A 20341-nucleotide genomic window follows, 5' to 3' on the forward strand; every position below is an offset into this window, starting at 1 on the left:
CTATATCCCTAACTTTTGAAGAGCACTTATTGCGAGACTAATCGTATTGTTTGTTTTTTGTGTTATTGTGAAACGTGTGTGATTTCAAATTGATATTACACGTAGTGGAACAAATTTAAAAACTTGTCGCTAGTGTCCTAGATGGCAGTAATAATTCCATAGATAGATCGAAAAACATTGCTTTAAATATTTTTTGAAAGTATTCCACTTCTGTTGCAACTATCTTACTATTGTTTCATCTACTTTTAATTCAATAGTTGTATTAAATAAACAATAATAATTAAGAAAATTTATTGCAGCCTTTTTTATTCATACATATTTAATTAACAACCTAAGTAACAAATTACAATAAAATTAACAACGATTTAAAATATATATGTCAATAAAAATGGAATGATAGTCTTTAACCCGGCACCTGCCACGTGGCTTCGCAAGGCGCCAACTGCCACGTGGGGTGCTCACAGCACCCCTTAAAAATGTTCTGTGATCTACTTGTTTAAAAAACAAAATAATGTGTTGAGTAACACAAGAATATAAATAAACATGATTTATTAACTTATTAGCCACTAATATGTTATAAAAGTTAAAAAATAAAATGAAAAAGGTGTTATAAGCAAATTAGCAAGTACCAAGCCATAATAAATGAAGTCAAGTAAAATATCTAAAAAAATTAAGATTTAGTAAATATAGAGTCTATATTAATAATTTAAATCAGGTATTTCAATAAAAAATCTAAATTTGACCTGTTTATCAAAAATACAAAAAAAAATTAAAACTTAAAGTGCCAGATGATGACACCCCAATTCGACTTTAGAGCTATAAGTTCAGAATGACACTAAATTACCACTTCAAACACTAATACATATATGCTATATAATATTATAGAAAGCTACTATGACGCACAGCTCGGTTACCAAACTTGAAGTACCAAATATTTGATAAAAATGTGTTATGGGGTGCTGGTAGCACCCCACGTGGCAGGTGCCGGGTTAAACAACAGTCGAAATGAATAAATGCATTAAATGACAAAGCTGATAAATTGAGATTTCCAAAATAGTTCCAGTATGACGAAAAATTATAAATTGAACATTATACATTAGGGACTGTATGCTCCCGATATTCATAAGCTGCAATTCCGTAATTTTGCAAAGTTTTTGCAGTAATTTTGCAATATCTCCGGTTTTAATTATTGGATCAAGGGTAATTGAATCAAGAGGAAGACGAAACTTATAAAAAGAGGAAGACGAAAAGCTACAGATACAAAGTTTACTATAATTAAACAATTAAAAATAACTGAAATCAAGATAATAAACAATATTTTAAATCTAAGACTTTTCGTTAAAAGATACTGCTTTCTGGTTCTGGCAGCATCCAAAATCCCCGACTTTTACAACTTATAAGGTACATTCCATGTCAAATCACTCAGGCAAAAACTTTTGGATCTCCGATTTTTCTGAAACTTGGTGTATAGCTTCTGCGGGACGTAAAAATAAGATATTTAAGGTCGAAAAATCTTCGTCTTTTTTTTTTTCTCAAAATATTATTTTATGCGATTTTACAGTAATTTGGTGTTTATTTAAACAAATTTGCATTTTCTATCGTAAAGTATCAATGGAAAACATAATATTTTAATGTAAGGGACTCAAAAAGTCATTAAATGGCATTATAACAAGTTATTTTCATTCAAAACAAGTTTTTGATCAAATTTTATAGTGTAGAAAACGTTAAAATACCGTTTTTTACATTTTCCTCCATTCCCAAAATACATCACAATCGATTTGGCTGAAAATTTGCCCGCAGATAGCCAAAACATTGGGCTTTAAGTGGTTAGAAGGATTTGAATTATATTACAATACTAAAAAAAGGTACATGCAATAATATCAGACTCAATAGTATATTAGTTCAGTCGGGATAGCATTTGACCTTGCATGCCGAGCTGCCCAAAATTTTATTTTTCTAATCTTTAGTGGGGTCAATAGTAGCCTAAATTTAAAATCTCGAATGAATTCCTCCGTTACGTTAACCGCCATATTGAGTTTAAAGAAGAACCGTTTTTGCTCAATATCTCCTCCATTTTTAACTTTTCGACAAAAATGGTAGGAACTGAAATTGTTCCAGATAAATCGTATTTACAATTATTACAATTTCTTTTTAACAATTTTTGTCGTGAGGTCGATATTTTCGAGTTAATTGTACTTACAGTAGACGCCTATATTTTTGACTATAATATTGCATGTAACTTTTTTGGTATTGTAATATAATTCAAATCCTTCTCACCACTTAAAGTCCTATGTTTTGTCTATCTGTGGGCAAATTTTCAGCCAAATCGATTATGATGTATTTTGGGAATGGAGAAAAATGTAAAAAACGGCATTTTAACGTTTTCTACACTATAAAATTTAATCAAAAGCTTGTTTTGAATCAAAGTAACTTGTTATAATGCCATATAATGACATTTTTGAGCCCCTTCTATTAAAATATTATGTTTTCCATTGATACTTTACGATAGAAAATGCAAATTTGTATAAATAAACACCAAATCACTGTAAAATCGCATAAAATAACATTTTGAGAAAAAAAGAAGAAGAAGATTTTTTGACCTTAAATATCTTATTTTTACGTCCCGCAGAAGCTATATACCAATTTTCAGACAAATCGGAGGTCCAAAATTTTTTTTGCTCCAAAATTGAGTGATTTGAAATGGAGTTATTTTGAATATTAAAAACGTATTTTGAATATTAAATATTCTTCAAGAATATCAGCTAGATATTGCCAGGTTAGTACGATTTGCTTATCCAACAGCTCCCGAAAACATGATGGAAATGTTGGCCGTTCAGATATTTATTGATAGTATTCGTGATTTTGAAATGCAGAGAACACTGCGATAATAAACATTTATTAATTCATGAATTCTCGAAACAGTTGAATTATCAGTCATTCAAGTATATTCATTTTTGAAACAATATAGAACACTGCGATAATAAACATTTATTAATTCATGAATACTCGAAACAGTTGAATTATCAGTCATTCAAGTATATTCATTTTTGAAACAATGCGTTCACATTCAACATGCAAATCTTTGTTTTTTTAATTCGATTAATCTGAAATATACTAAAATACACTCAACTATTGGAGCTACTATTTGCAGACGACATGGTATTGATAGCAGAAAACAGAGAAGACTTACAGAACAATCTTGAAATCCTAGAAGAAGAACTATCAAACATAAATATGAAAAATATAAAAAAGATCAAGGCAGGTTTTGTTTATATTTCATTCAGAGTTGGACCACCATCTTCATATAGCTATTTCAGCATCCTTATGCCTCATAGGTGAAGCTCAGAAGTCTCAGCTCTAATAAATATGAAAATTAATACAGAGAAAACAAAAACAATGATACAATGAATTATTACAATTTCTTTTTAACAATTTTTGTCGTGAGGTCGATATTTTCGAGTTAATTGTACTTACAGTAAACGCCTATATTTTTGATTATGATATTGCATGTAACTTTTTTGGTATTGTAATATAATTCAAATCCTTCTAACCACTCAAAGTCCTATGTTTTGGCTATCTGCGGGCAAATTTTCAGCCAAATCGATTATGATGGATTTTGGGATTGGAGTAAAATGTAAAAACGGTATTTTAACGTTATCTACACTATAAAATTTGATCAAAAACGTGTTTTGAATAAAAATAACTTGTTACAATGCCATATAATGACATTTTTGAGTCCCTTCTATTAAAATATTATGTTTTCCATTGATACTTTACGATAGAAAATGCAAATTTGTTTAAATAAACACCAAATTACTGTAAAATCGCATAAAATAACATTTTGAGAAAAAAAAGAAGAAGATTTTTGACCTTAAATATCTTATTTTTACGTCCCGTAGATGCTATATACCAATTTTCAGACAAATCGGAGATCCAAAAGTTTTTTTGATCCAAAATTGAGTGATTTGAAATGGAATCACCCATAAGCACAACAGACGACGATTATAGAAGAAAGCGGAAAGGACACGGTCACCTATCCACTTTCTTTTCGTCTAGAAAAATTTCGTCTTTTCCCTTTTGGCAATTGGAATCACTTTTGTAGATTTTTGTAACGGAACTAATTGCATTTTGTAAAAATGATTTTTATTTGTTAGTTCACGAATTATACCAAAAGCAAGTTCGAATTCAGGGGGCCAAAATACAAAAGAATACACTCTGAAACCCCGTGAACCACTAAACAAGCCCTTGCCCCTGGCTTAACAAAATGAAAGAATGGAATACTCAATTTTTCTCAAATACCTACTCAAATGTTTTCGCAAAAGACTAGAATTTTCGAACATCTACACGATCAATAAAAAATCTACACTAAATACCCTATTCGAAAAAACACTCATTTTTAATTTAAACCAAACTACATTATACTCCTAGGATTTTTAATTGTTAGAGGAGTTATTTGAGCTAAAAATTTGCTTGATAACGGACCTAATTAGTTGATATTTATTATTTATAATTAATAACAGTCACTGGCCTAATTTTAAATATTTACTTCTACAAATGCGACAAGTCCAGAAGCTTTCTTTGAGATAATGTAGTTTTCTTGCAATCCTTGTACATTTGTATTGATAAAAACAAATTTTTAACTCGTTTTTCGTGCTCTAATATTATATCACTTAATTTTTACATTTACATGGTTTTCTTTACATCCAGGCCAGAACACTAAAATTTGGCAACAGCGACTACGATCAGAACAAGTGATTTTAATGAACATATGTGTGAACACATATTTATAACATATCATGTGTTCTAAATGTCATATACAGGTTTATAGTGTCCGAACTTTTTAATTCTGGAATGATTTTGAACAAAACAAGCAATTGGACTCATCCAACCTGACCGAAAGTCCATATTTGAACCCCTCGTGTAACTTTGAGTAGATTAATATGCGATTTCTTCGAGTGATATGATCTCTACAAGTAGTATAAACTGCCCCATCTAACTTTCCGGCCTGGAGATTTAGTACGCCATTTACATAAACAATAGGGCTTTTCATCAATTGTCATTTGTTTCGAGCTTCTGTCATGTGTCACATAATATTAATATATCTACGTCATACCTATTTAGTTTGTATCATTGGTTATATCCATAGAGGTATATATTAACATAGAGGGAGCCTACCTTCCGCGCTTCCTGACGACAAGATCTCATGGACTGGTTTGCGGCATCTCTTTCTAACACATTGTATCGAAAATCTATGATGACATTCAGTGTGAATATAGGCACGGAAGGGGAGGACAACTGTAGCAGCTTTACTAAGCGTAAGAGTGAAAAAGCACTAATCCAAATAAAAAAGATGGTGTCGTCACTTCGCTCTGAATGACACTCTCTCTATGCTAATATATAACTCTATGGTTATATCAATAACGTATGACGTAGATATATTAATATTATGTGACACATGACAGAAGCTCGAAACAAATGACTGTGAATGAAAAGCCCTATTACATAACATTGAGGTATATATTAACATAGAGTGAGCCTACCTTCCGCGCTTCCTGACGACAAGATCTCATGGACTGGTTTGCGGCATCTCTTTCTAACACATTGTATCGAGAAACTAAGATGACATTAAGTGTGAGTATAGGTACGGAAGGAGAGGACAACTGTCGCAGCTTTACTATGCGTAAGAGTGAAACAGTACTAATCCAAATAAAAAAGATGGTGTCGTCACTTCGCTCTGAATGACACTCTCTCCATGCTAATATATAACTCTATGTTACATAAATTATTTCCAAATAAACCCCTTGCTCATCACATAGACATAATAAAGGGTAGACCAGGCAAGGTATGGCCGCTCTGTGCATCAAGGTGTAACGCCAATATCAATGTCATATCAATATCAATATCAATTCACTTTGAGTGGTCTAGCCATCTTTGTCTGTCACATGCTTGGGATCGCTTTGTAAAAAGAGATAGACAGACCAACGACCGACTGCCCGCGCGTTACGCTTTTTTGTTCAGTATGCCTTGTCTATCCTTAATATGTCTATACGCTCTGAGCTTCGCTGGTGGCGCTCCTAGCGGATTACTGGAATTATCTTTCACCGGTAATTTTTAAATTTATTATTTAATTGTTATCGCTTAACATTTACAACGCAAAAAATTAATTAAATTGTAATCGATTTTTTTAAGATTTTGCTAATCATTTTGACGTTCTATTGATAAAATATGAATTTCTTACTTCGGATACTTTCACAATTATCGTGTAGATGGCGCTAAGATTTTTAGATTAAATTATAATTACATATTACGGAACATTAAAAAAACTTAAATTCAGTATTTAAAACGTAAGTATATTTAAGGTAAAAATATATACCACAGCTTTGACCAACTAATATTTTTTATAATTAATGTTTTTAATTTTAATTTTACATTAATCACTTTGACATTTATGTCAAATTTCCGGTAAACGTTTACAGACTTGCCACTACTGGCGCTCGAGAATTTGTAAATATCCCCTCTACGTACGAGCTCACAGCGGATGGCTCATCATCCAATATTGACATAACTGCTACTGACAACGTACAATTATATGACAAATTCATTGATAAATTGAAGATACCACTTTCAATTAATAGGACTTTTCAACGCTTCTCATTTGTTTCGAGCTTCTGTTATATTATGTTATATTTATTATTATACAAGGATTATACGACATATGACAGAAGCTCGAAACAAATGAGAAGAGCTGAAAAGTCCTATACATCTCTATATCATTTGTATTCTATAGGATATGACAGACTTGAAAGATATGACTTAAAAGTATGAGCCAGTTCATGTTATAGATTTGGCAACTCTGAAAAGAAGACGACTAACAATCATTTACACTTCATAAATTAAAGATTAATTAGTATACTGTTTTTAAATGATACTTGATTTAAATTATTGTTTTTTGAATTCTAAATTTAAACATGTTTGTAAATATTATATTTATGTCATATAATAATTCCAAAATGAATGTTATGAATTTTTAAGCAGTTGGTTATACTGCGACGACATAGAAATGTCATTGAAAACATGCAAGGGGCTTAAACGAAAATTATGTATACATATGCACCTACAAAAAAACATTTATTTTAACTTAAAAGATCCATAATATCGTCATTGGACAAACCGCCTGACTTTGCTCCACTGTTTGTATTTGAACTTGGCAGCAAGGGTACATTATGAGACATCATTTTATTCATGGGTACTTTACCTGTGTTAATATTAGAGTTGGTGCCAGGGAGCAGATTATCGAAAGCGCTCCAGTTTTGAGAAGTGTCATTTTGGGGTTTATTGTAAGTTATTGCGTTATGAGAACTTGACCATGGATTGGAACCTGCTGTACTTAAATTGTTGTTCATGAAATTTTGATTTTGTGTAGTAAAAGGGGAATAATTTGGCGTCGAGTTGTTTTGTTTGCCCATTTGCCATTGTGTGTTAGAATTTGAAGACATAAGCGCCGTTTGATTAAATCCAGTGTTTCCCACAAATGTAGATGTATTAGAGGGACTGTTCTTCGAAGTTTGGTCAGTTGAACTCAGATTCTGTGTATTCGAAGCATTAAAAGATTGATTTTTAGAACTTGTTGCAGTGCTACTGACCCAATCGTCAAGCAAAGACGAAGATAAATCTTTAGGGACACTCTTAGGAGCATTATCCACCTTTTTAGGTTCTATACTAGGCTGACTGCTAAACACTTTCAACGAATCTTGTTGTTGCGCCAATTGTTGCTTTTGCTTAAGACTCATACCAGGCACATAGTTATCTAGACCCAATCCAGAGAATGCAGAATCTAATTCTATAGGCTTGGACTTTGGCATTACAATTGGTGTAGTGCTTGCCAATGTTTTCTGTTCATCTTTGACTGAATTAAGCTGTTCTAATTTCGTTCTGTGTTCAGTCTCTACTATCTGGAACATATCTTTGACCAGAGCAGTCAAAGCATTGAACTGGGGAATTGTTAGTCCGTTTTCTATACATAGAGGGATCAGGAATGGTAGTACCCTAGACGCTATTATTTCTTTAGTAATACCTAATTTTTTGTGAGTTAAGGCAAGCTTATAAATACCCAAAATTCCCATTAAAACAGCTGGTTCTCTTGAAGGTATCTGCGGCAAAAAAGGTAATACCTCATCAAGCACTAACCATTTATCAAGGTGTTCCAATAACCTACCAACACAAAGTAAACAATTCACTCTAACAGAGAGAGTAGAAGTATTAAGGCAAAGTTTCTTGATGCGAGGTAAAAGACTGTTCTTGACATTTGAGTGGTCTAAAAGACCAGCAAATGTTGGTAGAACTGATAGACAAAGTTCATGAATTTGAGGAGTATCAGAGTCGAGACCTCTGTAGAGCATTGGTAGTACATGTCGCTGGATATCCTCTGCAGGAGTAAGTTTTAGTAGTAGTTCCATATGTTGCAGCATTATTAACAATACCTGGAACAATTAACGCAAATTGCTAACAAAATCTAAAAAATTCTAGTTAGTGCAGTCACTGAAGGTTTTCACCTCTGATTTCGTTGAATCTTCATCGATTTTCATAAAAATTGGCACCATGTCACTTTTGTTTCTTGAGGTATCCTCTAACTGTTCACCAAATTTCATGCAAAACTATGGATGTTCAACGAAATCGGAGGTAATAGCTCATATCCACCTGCAGTGACTACACTAAGTAGTATCTTTACAATAATAACAGTAATGAAGAAAATGAATAGTAAACATAAATAAACTCACCTGAACAGGTTCCAAAAGAGTCATAAGAGGCTTAATCAGTGGCAAAATGTAACTACAAAATTCCTTTTGAGTACAGCCTTGGGCAATTTCTAGTAAACTGGGTAAAATAAAAGGCACCATTGCAGGCTGACCTAGATCATGGGCTAGACAAGCTACCACCCTTTGAAGCTTCACTCTGTGGGGTAGTTTGGTCAAAGCCTCTGGTAGTCCTTTATAAAATTGCGATTTTTGAAGATTGTCCCATTGGAGGACGGAGTCTAGGTATGTAAGAGTTTTTATGCCAATGTCATCAAAAAACGGGATCTAAAATAGAAAAGTGTAAATTATTACACCAGAAATTTAAAATTTCTTAAACATATATACAGTTAAGTCCAGGGTTCTTTACCCGTGCGTCATCATTTAAAGTATACGAAATATGTCGGAAATTTAATAAACGCAACAGCAAGTGACAGAAAGTTGCTACTGCTCCGATCACGGGTTATACATTATACATATATAAAATTTGACGTTATCAAATAAATATAATGTCAAAAAATGTAAGTTTTGCTTTAAAATTTTGGTGTAGAATTACAGCTACATTTAAAGTAGCTTAATAAATAATTTTAATATCCTTAGTAATTAATAAATAAATATTTATTTTTTTATAATCATATTCCATCTATTATACAATGGTGTAAGGTTACAACTTTAATCTACCAACTTAACATATCTAGTTTTGCATAGGTACTTTAGGCCAGGGTAATAAAACAAAAATATACCCTGTTCGTGACACTTCAGCAGCCAGGGTACTGAAGCGTTTTTTCGACAGGTAATACCTATAGGAACAAATTATAACTATTTCCTGCGTAGGATCTGGCGGCCATTTTTATTTATAAACAATTAACTGTCAAAAAATGGCATTTTCCCTTTTTTTTTAAATCAACGGAAAACAGTGAAACTTATGATTTTTTTAGTGCAAAGTTGGATATACTCATTTATTGTTAATATAATTGCGAAAAAAGGTCGGAATTGCCAAAAAAAAAATATTTTCTCAATAACTGTTGTAAAAATTAGTGTACAGCGTACAGCTTTGAAATATTTGTCAAATGAGGGTTCTTTTGTGCTTAATATGTGATAAAAATTTCAAAGCGATTCATTCAATTGTTTAAATTTTATTCAAATTGTTTCTCCCAGAGAGCATCTTTTTGCAATAACATAAGTCAGAAAAAAATGACCTTAGAACCATTCCACAGGTGTCAAATGAAAGAGCATGAGCTACATTTTCAACGTGGTTTAAAAAAGTGAATAAAAAATGCATTTATTAGTAATAAATAATTATGCAAAAGTATCGTCAATTTTTCTTTATAAACGTTTTGAATAACTTTTTTCAAAAAAATTAACTTTTTTACCCTGTTTTAAGTGAACAACTACCAAGTAATGTTATCTATATTATAATTGATAAAAAATTGTAATAAATATGTATAATTTCTTATATAACAAAATAAAAAGTTTATAAGGAAAGATTTACGATACTTTTGCATAATTATTTATTACTAATAAATGCATTTTTTTATTCACTTTTTTTAAACCAAGTTGAAAACATAGCTCATGCTCTTTCATTTGACACCTGTGGAATGGTTCTAACGTCATTTTCTTCTGACTTATGTTGTTGCAAAAAAAATGCTCTCTGGGATAAACAAGTTGAATAAAATTTAAACAATTGAATGAATCGCTTTGAAATTTTTATCACATATTAAGCACCAAAGAACCCTTATTTGACAAACATTTCAAAGCTGTACACTAATTTTTATAACAGTTATTGCGAAAATATTTTTTCCGCAAATCGCCAGGAAATTTTGACATTCCTGTCAAAATTTCTTGAAGAAAAAGTCAGGACTTCCTTACTGTAAGGAAATTTCATTTCCTTACTGTAAGGAAATGATATTTCCGTACAGTTGTTAGTGTTCTACATAAATGATAATTCAACCTCAATACGTTTCCATAGTAACCCAAGTAATTTTATTAGGAATTTCAAAGCACCATTTATTTGGGAATAAAATTATCGCGTTTTTTTTAAATCAATCAATATCTGTCGAATTTTAAACGATTTGCGGAAAAATAGTATGTTTACCTCGTAGGAAAAGCCACATTCCTGGACTCTGTGTTGCTAAGTCTCGGCTTGCGCCTCGACTTAGCAATCTTCACAGTCGTCCAGGAATGTTAAGCTTTTCCTACCCGGTAAACAATGTACTATTTCCACCTACCTCTACCGAAAGTATACTTTTTCGGACCTGATTGTAGGGAGCAAAGTTGTACTTTTCCTCCCTAGGGAGGAAAAGTAAAAGTGAAATTCATAAAATATAACTTATTGACGCCCTGTACAATATCTATTTTCTATTAAGTAAGTATCTATACATTTTAACGTTTATTTATAAAACACCCAGTATTTTGCAGAATGGTAAAAACAGTAAATTGTTTTTGATTTAACAATGTTTACATTAATAATTTGACTTATATTTGACAGTTGACAGTTATATTGTACCTACTTGTTAGTTTTAGTTTTAATAAATTTTGTTGCGTTAGTTACATAAATAAATTAAGTAAAAATGAAAAATGACTTGTTATTAATTTGAGGAAGGTGGAAAAACCATATGTATAACATGGGAGTAAAGTGCCTTTTCCTCCCTTGAATGATTACTGCCCTCCGCTACGCGTCGGGCAGTAAACTTCATTCTAGGGAGGAAAAGTAGCACTTTCCTCCCTTGTTATACAAATAGCTATTTTTTGCAATTCCGACCTTTTTTCGCAATTATACGTCACAATTCGCAATTGACACTTTGTAATACGTCATTTTAAAGCTTTTTCCATAATCTCGAAGATATTTGTACTAAAAAACCATAAGTTTCCGTTTTCCATTGATTTGAAAAAAAAAATGAAAAATGCCATTTTTTGACACTTAATTGTTTATAAATAAAAATAGCCGCCAGATCCTACGCAGGAAATAGTTACAATTTGCTCTTATAGGTATTACCTGTCGAAAAAACGCTTCAGTACCCTGGCTATTCAAGTGTCATGGAAAAAAACCTTATTACCCTGGACTATTACAAATATTCAAATTACACCTTTACATCTAATTCTACATTTCTAATTAATTTCATTAATTCTATAAAATATCAGTTATCTATACAAAAATTTTTTCCACTCTTTTCTGTCTTGTGCTATCGCTTTGGCATCTATCCAGTTTGATCTTTTCTTTTGCAGAATGGCTCCTATTGCTTTATCCCATGTTTGTCTGGGTCTTCCTCTCTTCCTGTTTTTTGATATTTTTGCTTCCCATACTCTTCGAACTGGTCTAGTTTCTTTCATTCGTTGTAGATGTCCCCACCAACATAATTGTCTTTGCTCTATATACTCCAATATAGATGCTATTTTTAACTCACTTCTTATGTCTTCATTTCGCAGTCGGTCTAATTTTGTGACGCCTTTTACTCTTCTCAGGAACTTCATTTCCATGGCTTGGATCTTGCTTTTTTGTCGCTTTGTTAAGACCCAAGATTCGCTGCCGAAGGTTAGTACTGGTCTATAAATTGATTTGAATGCTTTTATTTTTGTTTCTCTTGAGATTTCTTTTCTACTGATAAATTTTTTATTCATTGCGTGGTACAGCTGTATTGTTTTATCTATTCTATTGTTAACTTCAGCATCTTGAGTGCCTGCCTGGTCAATTATTACACCTAGATAAGAGAAAGTTTTCACTTGTTCAATTTGTGTTCCTTCTATTTCTATTCTTAGCTCCTGTCTCTCTTCACCGATCTGTAGTACTTTGGTCTTGCTTTTGTTTATTACAATATTAAATAAATAAATAATTATGGCAATATCATTTTAAAGTCTTCTACTTTAAAATATATCATATGTATCTGAATTGCTTAAGTATATTCAAATGGGAAATAAGCCACAATTTTACCTAAAAATGATTTTATTAACGTTTCGACGCCCAAGTCGGGTGTCGTTGTCAAAATACAAAATAATATTAAATAAACAAAAATGTTATTGCTTAGTAAAAAATTCTTCTAATAATTTATTTAATCTGACTCATTTATATCGGCAATTCAGACACGTATTATACATTTTAAAGTAGACGACTTTAAAAATGATATTGCGAATATTGATGAGTTGCGTTCCTGGGACGACTTTACTAAAAGATAGTTCATTCGATTACATGAAATCAATCCCAACTCAAGAATAGCCGCCACAAAAAATCATAGCATGTGATCTGTCTTTAAAAAGACAACCAAATGCAACGGTGGTACTGAAATTCTCGCGTTAGAGATTCCATAGTAAATCACGAGGGAAAACCAGGAAAAACCTCGTGATACTATCCCGACATCGCAAGTATTTGGGTTTACATTTAGTTTACTCTCAAAACTAATACCAAATTCTGACTTGATATTTTAAATTTTAAATAATACTAAAATACTAAATATGTACTAACTCGATATGTTACTGATTTACTAATTGTGGTATTTTCTTTCTATTGACTTCCTCCTTTAGTATGGGTAACCATATAAAAGAAGCAGATAGTAAAAAGAGAAAAATCAAAGAAGCGGCTCTAATTATGCTAAATGAAACCAATTGTGTCGCAAATTCCTCGGTAGAATGCAGTAGGATGTGGTTACCCATACTAAAGGAGGAAGTCAATAGAAAGAAAATACCACAATTAGTAAATCAGTAACATATCGAGTTAGTACATATTTAGTATTTTAGTATTATTTAAAATTTAAAATATCAAGTCAGAATTTGGTATTAGTTTTGAGAGTAAACTAAATGTAAACCCAAATACTTGCGATGTCGGGATAGTATCACGAGGTTTTTCCTGGTTTTCCCTCGTGATTTACTATGGAATCTCTAACGCGAGAATTTCAGTACCACCGTTGCATTTGGTTGTCTTTTTAAAGACAGATCACATGCTATGATTTTTTGTGGCGGCTATTCTTGAGTTGGGATTGATTTCATGTAATCGAATGAACTATCTTTTAGTAAAGTCGTCTCAGGAACGCAACTCATCAATATTCGCAATATCATTTTTAAAGTCGTCTACTTTAAAATGTATAATACGTGTCTGAATTGCCGATATAAATGAGTCAGATTAAATAAATTATTAGAAGAATTTTTTACTAAGCAACAACATTTTTGTTTATTTAATATTATTTTGTATTTTGACAACGACACCCGACTTGGGCGTCGAAACGTTAATAAAATCATTTTTAGGTAAAGTTGTGGCTTATTTCCCATTTGAATATACTTGATTATAAAAATGCCACAAGAAAATATCTGAATTGCCGATATGAATGAGTCAAATTAAATAAATTATTAGAAGAATTTTTTTTACTAAATAAATAATTTATAAAAAAATTCAGTAACATATTTTCTTTTTGTAATTTTATTCACTTTGGCGGAAACTTAAACACAGCCATTTCTTAACTGTGTGAATGAGGTTAGCTTTGTATGTTGTAAAAATGAATGGCAAAACTTACCATAAAATTTCAAACTCCAATATAAAATTACTTGTGAAAACAACTGTTTGTGTAATATAATAAACTTCAAAATGCGAAAAATTCCACAAAAAAAATAACAGCAAAAAATTCAACAGACTGACAGCCACAAAAGTAAACAAACCAGAAACGTCACAAATTGTACTCAAAATCTGAAAACTTGCCCAAACGTATTTTTCTGTACCCATCTCTTTCCAATGCACTGAGTCTAGAACGTTCATAAAATGAAAACATATGTTTTTACTTAATAACAGGCGGTAGCTAGTTTGTCTTTAGTTTCATGTGTGGAAGAGAATGATGCTAGATAAAAAGTATGTGTTTTATCTCGCCAGGTATTAATGACGCACGGGTAAAGATCCCTGGACTCAAGTGTAGGGAGAAATAAGAATTCTTATTTTTTTGTAATAATATGAGTCAGAAAATAATGAAGATACGATATTTATAGGCACACAAAATGAAAATTTAAGAGTTAAACTATCAATTTGTGTAAAAAAAAAGTGAAAACAATTTTTTACAACGCAAAACCTTTCTGCAAAATGCCGGTTACTTTTAATTTATAAACATTTAAACTATTCCTCGTAGATAAAATCTTTTTTCATATTCGAAAAGCTGATAATTTTTACACAAATTTGAAAGAAATAAGAAATAGATAGTTATTCTGTAACGATTAGATAAAAAGTAGGATTTTTTTAAATTCCCGGCTAATTTGTTTAAATTAATTTCATTTCAAAGAAACACGCAAAGTTTTATTATACAGTAGAAAAATAATTAGAACAGAATAAAAAAATATTTATGATAGATAGCAAATATTAAAAATAAGGTTCGGTGCTCAGTCCTTATTTATTCTCATTAGTTTTGGACCAGATAACAGCGAAACTACAGGGTAGCATTTAGCATTCCATGGTGCCTAATGTACATAGTGTTAATAGGAAATAGTGAAAGAGACGTGGAACAAAAACTGGAACAGTGGAGACAAGCTCTGGAGGAAAAAGGTTTAAAACTTAGTAGGACAAAAACAGAGTATGTATTTGGAATGTTCAGTTAACGATGGAGTTACTACTAATAAAATGGTATCTTTGGATGGTGAAATGATTGTGAAAAGCAATAGTTTTAAGTACCTAGGATCGGTATTACAGAGTAATGAAGAAATAAATGGAGATGCATGCAGTAGAATTAGGGCTGTATGGATGAAGTGTAAATAAGCGAGTGGTGTGTTGTGTGACAGAAAAATTCCAATGAAGCTGAATGGAAAATTCTATAAAACAGCCATAAGACCGGCTAAGATGTACGGTAGTCATGTTGAAAAAGTAACTATTCGTTACAAAGTACTCGTTACTTACGAAAACCGAAAGTAACGATTACTATACAGAGAGGCAAATCGTTACTTTGATTACTTTGATTACTTTGATTACTCTGATTACTTCGTTACTTCGTACCAGTCGTATCAGAGCGAGTACCTATTTGAGTATTGTATCTACAATCGATTGATATCGGAATCGGACCGGTATTCCACGAGTGTTCAGTATCAGTACAGTTAACTAAAATTTTATCTATGAAGGGCGAAGGCTATGAAGAGTTTTACAGGATTACAGGGCGCTGAGAAGTAGCTGAAACATAGGGAGGTAAATCATGTAACAAAGCATGTACCCAGAAACAGAAACAGATGTCTGTCTATACGATAAAATACGATTTGTCGAGGTAGATAATTCACAGATGTTTGTTCCTCTGAAAATAAAAATGCAACACATTAGATTTTAATAATAAATACACACTATTCTTATCAGGCCTAGAAAAAAATACCTAGCTTGACCGGAAAAAATGTAGAAATGATAATATTTTAGACTGTGATCATCAACTTTAATTTTACATGTAGGTATGGCATTGTTTTTATTAGACCAGGGCATTTAACACTAAAAACACAGGAATAAATATATTTTAAAATATAGTAGGTACCTAGAGACTTGCAATTTTTGCATTGTATTTAGGATTAGGATGACGTCTGGAAAAGAGTCTACAATGGAAAAATGGGTGGAAATGCATTATTACATTTTAAAGTATATAAAACGCATCGAAAAATGCATAAATACGTTAAAATCAATATATTAAGGGCCAGATTTTCTTATTTCGTGCTATTTGGGGTCACTGAACACGAATATGCAAACAGAACAGACCTCCGAAGCACCTGGGTGCCTAGGGTTACTGCTAAGGTACGTCATCTAGAGTTTCGAGGGTTTGTTTTTGGCACTTAATTGATGCAAACAGATTACTCGAGATTACTGATATTGTGGAGCAGCAATGACAGAACAATAACAGACAATGACAGAACACAATAAAATACCGGAATAATGGAGAACAAGCGAACTAATTCTACTATTCAAAAAGGAGATAAAAGCAGCAAGAAAACTACAGAGGTATCAACTTGTTAAATACTACCCTAAAACTAACAACTAAATTTTTACAAGACCTAATGAATCAGAGGATAAGTTTAGCAGATGAACAACAGGGTTTTCGTACTGGAAGATCGTGTAACGATGCAATATTCGTCATAAAGCGAATTACTTAGAAATCAATAGAGTATAATAGACCAGAATTTCTATGTCTGATTGACTTGAAGAAAGCATTTGACAGAGTAGAGTTAAGACTCACAGATGTAATCCATCTTCTGTATAATAGAGAATTTCATCCCTTAGATATCATAAAAACTATTGAAAAAATCTACCATAACAACAAAATGGAAGTCAGTATAGATGAACAACTTACAGAATCTATAGATATAGGCAGCGGAATAAGACAAGGAGACTCATTGAGTCCTATGCTCTTCAATTCAATCATGGATGAATGTTTATGTACTTTTGCATGCATTTCATACTGCAATTATGCATTTCCACCCATTTTTTTATTGAAAACTTTTTCCTGTTTCACTATTTCCCTAAAAATCATTTATTTTTTCCTAAATGACTTGGCTATGTCTATTTTATTGTTATGATCCAAAAATCTAAAATAATATCTGCCCGGGCCAAAAAATTAGTAGAATTTATAAAAAAAAATTCATTATTAATTATTAATTAGTCTGGAAAAATTATGTCGGTCACCCCTTGTTTTTAATAATTTTTAACATAATAGATTACTTATCATTTAATTTCTATCCATTAAATAGATCGGTGAAGGTCGTTGTTATATCGGATCTTATACAAAATACTGAGAAATGCAATTCTCGATATGATTACCGGTACTCAAATACAAAAGTAATCAAAGTAACGAATACTGTAAATGATTACTTTATACAAAAGTAACGATTTGTAACGATTACTCGAAAGTAACTATAATCAACATCACTAATGTACGGAACTGAATGTTGGGCAGTGAAAAAGAAAGAGGAACAACGAATGCATGTGGCAGAAATGAGACTGCTTAGATGGATGAGTGGAGTGACAAAGAAGGATAAAATTAGAAATGAGTATATTAGGGGAAGTCTAGGTGTGGCACCAATTGATGCCAAAATGAGAGAGCATAGGTTAAGATGATTTGGTCATGTTCAACGTCGAGACGTTAATCACCCAATACGAAGAATAGCTGAAGTGCAGATTCCTGGAAGGAGTAGGAGAGAAAGACCAAAGAATACCTGGGGGGAGACGATAAGGCAGGACATGTTGGTAAAGGGGATTAGCATTGATATGACCAAAGATAGAATTGTGTGGAGAAATGCAATTAGGGAAACCGACCCCGCATAGGGATAAGACAAAGATAATGATGATGATTTGTGATAGATAGCAGTCTGATTTTTGCATGAGAGTTTAATGAAAGGCAACAAATCAATTGGATGTTCGGTCCGACAAAATAAATGGGACGTTTTCGTAATCTGACATTCCAAATTTTAAACTGTTCCACCATTAAAACTTCCCCTGTTTCAGTGTTCTCATATAACAAAGTTTGTCCGACTAGACACAGTCAAGCTATTAACAAATTTTCAGCTTGCTATTAACCAACTTTTTTTTCTTACCCGGAATCCAGACCTATTATTTTTAACACTCACAGGCAATGCTGTCTAAGTTTAATCGTATCCCTACTGTTACCTAATTGTTCCTCAGAGGCGGCTTTACCTATTGTGCAGGGTGTGCGGTGCACACGGGCGCCGGGATGTTGGGGGCGCCGATCGCCAAAGAGCGGGTCCTTTACTTTGTTTCAACATAAAATATGCTTTAAAACGATTAATGAAAAATTACATTGGCACTTAAGCGCGATTTATAGATTGCCGCCCGCCCGACTGTCCGTCCAACGAACGGACGGCGATCTTTTGATTCGTTTAAAGACATACCGACAATGGTTCCGAAATCTGTTGTGGAACCTATAAAGGTCGTATTGCTTGGGACTTTTCAAAGGCGTTTGTACAGGTGTCGCGGGATAACTTTGCGAAATAAGCTTTGACGGAATGGATTAAGTATTTTATTTAAGTTAACATGTAAATATAATAAAGTAAAGCGGCTTTTCATTTGATTAAAATTATTTACAAGGAAGATTTTCTTTTATTACTACCACAATTTACCGAAGATGCGAAGAACAAATTGCGCACAATCAGTTTGGATTTGTGAACGCTTTTGGTACGAGGGAGGCTTTATTTAGCGTGCAGTTGTTATTTTTAAGAAATGTAGGGACGTCAGCTGTGATGTTTTTGCATGCGTGATTGACTACAAGAAGGCTTTCGATAGATTCAGGCATGAACAAATGATGGAAGTGCTGAAGAGGACAGAGATTGACGGAAGAGATCTGAAAATAATAGCTAACCTGTATTGGAATTAATCAGCAGTGTTTCGAATAGATGGAGAATATACAGATCAGGTCAAAATCTTAAGGGGAGTAAGACAGGGAGGCATAATTTCACCGCTGATGTTCAATCTGTACTCAAAGCACATTTTTGAAGAGGCTCTAAACTCTAAAAGATATTGATGAAGGCATCTCAATAAAAATGGAATCAAGCTGAGTAACCTGCGGTATGCAGATGATACAAGAGTGTTTTCCAATACCATAGAACTGCAAAACTTAATGAACAAAATAACGGAAACAAGTAGAACATAATAATATGGACTAGATATAAAAACCAGCAAATCCAAGCTAATGATCATCAGCAAGCAAAACATAACTGGAGCAAATCTGTATGAACCAAATGAGAATTTAACGTGTCTCACAATACAACTACTTTAGAACTATAATCAATGAGTCATGGGACAATACTCAAGAGATTAGATGTCGCACCGGAAAGGAAAAAAGTGCATTCTTGACTATGAGCTCTGTGTTCAAGAGCCATGACCTCACCCAAAAACAAAAATAAGGCTCCTTGAATGTTATGCGTACTCAGTGCGTCTATACGGAATAGAGACGTGGACATTGAAGGCAGAAACTCTATCGAAACTTCAGACTTGCGAGCTATGGTTGTATAGAAGGATCCTGAAGATACCATGGACACAGACAAATTCACCAATAAAGAAGTAGTACGGAGGATGAACACAACCGCAGATTTAGTCAATATCGTGAAGGCCCGTAAGCTGCAGTACTTGGGACATATAATGAGAAATCGAGGCAGATACGAGATACTCCAATGCATTTTAAAAGGTAAAATTGAAGGAAAAAGGGCCCCAGGACGAAGAAGAATATCCTGGATTGCTAACCTGAGAGCATGGTATAGAAAGACCTCAACACAACTATTCCGTATAGCAACCAACAAAGTCATCATAGCCAGAATGATCACCAACGTTCGGAACGGACAGGCACCCTAAGAAGAAGACTACTACAATTATTGCGACTTTCAGCGGAGTCACAGCTCCTCAAAAATTATCCTTTTTAGCAATTTGTTGTTGGTGTTTTAAGTCATACTGAAAATACGTAGTATGTAGTTCATCATTTTAACAACCTCAACCAATTTTCAACCTTACTTCATATATAAAAAGTTCATTTTTAATTAAATATTAAATAAAATCAAATAAAGATAAATATATATCCCAAATCTGATTTAATTAAATCAGATTTGGGATTTTAACA

The 20341-nt window shown here is 32.6% G+C and overlaps 1 protein-coding gene across 2 annotated transcripts in view; it reads right to left on the bottom strand.

The window, feature by feature from the left end:
- Positions 1–20341, bottom strand: part of LOC114328520 (SCY1-like protein 2) — a 113236-nt gene that overhangs the window by 85572 nt on the left and 7323 nt on the right. The window contains exons 3-4 of one of the 2 annotated variants that reach the window (XR_007696306.1): positions 8778–9080; positions 5176–8480 (exon numbers count right to left, since the gene is read on the bottom strand). Coding sequence is in view for 1 of the 2 variants with exons in the window: in XM_028277386.2 (XP_028133187.1) it covers positions 7134–8480; positions 8778–9080 (1650 nt within the window). In the remaining variant the exon portion in view is untranslated. Of the gene's footprint in view, positions 1–274; positions 8481–8777; positions 9081–20341 lie in introns of those variants that run through there. The other variant, XM_028277386.2, reaches the window with a different exon arrangement.

This window comes from Diabrotica virgifera, chromosome 2 (genome assembly GCF_917563875.1).
Source record: "Diabrotica virgifera virgifera chromosome 2, PGI_DIABVI_V3a".
Classification (NCBI taxonomy): domain Eukaryota; kingdom Metazoa; phylum Arthropoda; class Insecta; order Coleoptera; family Chrysomelidae; genus Diabrotica; species Diabrotica virgifera.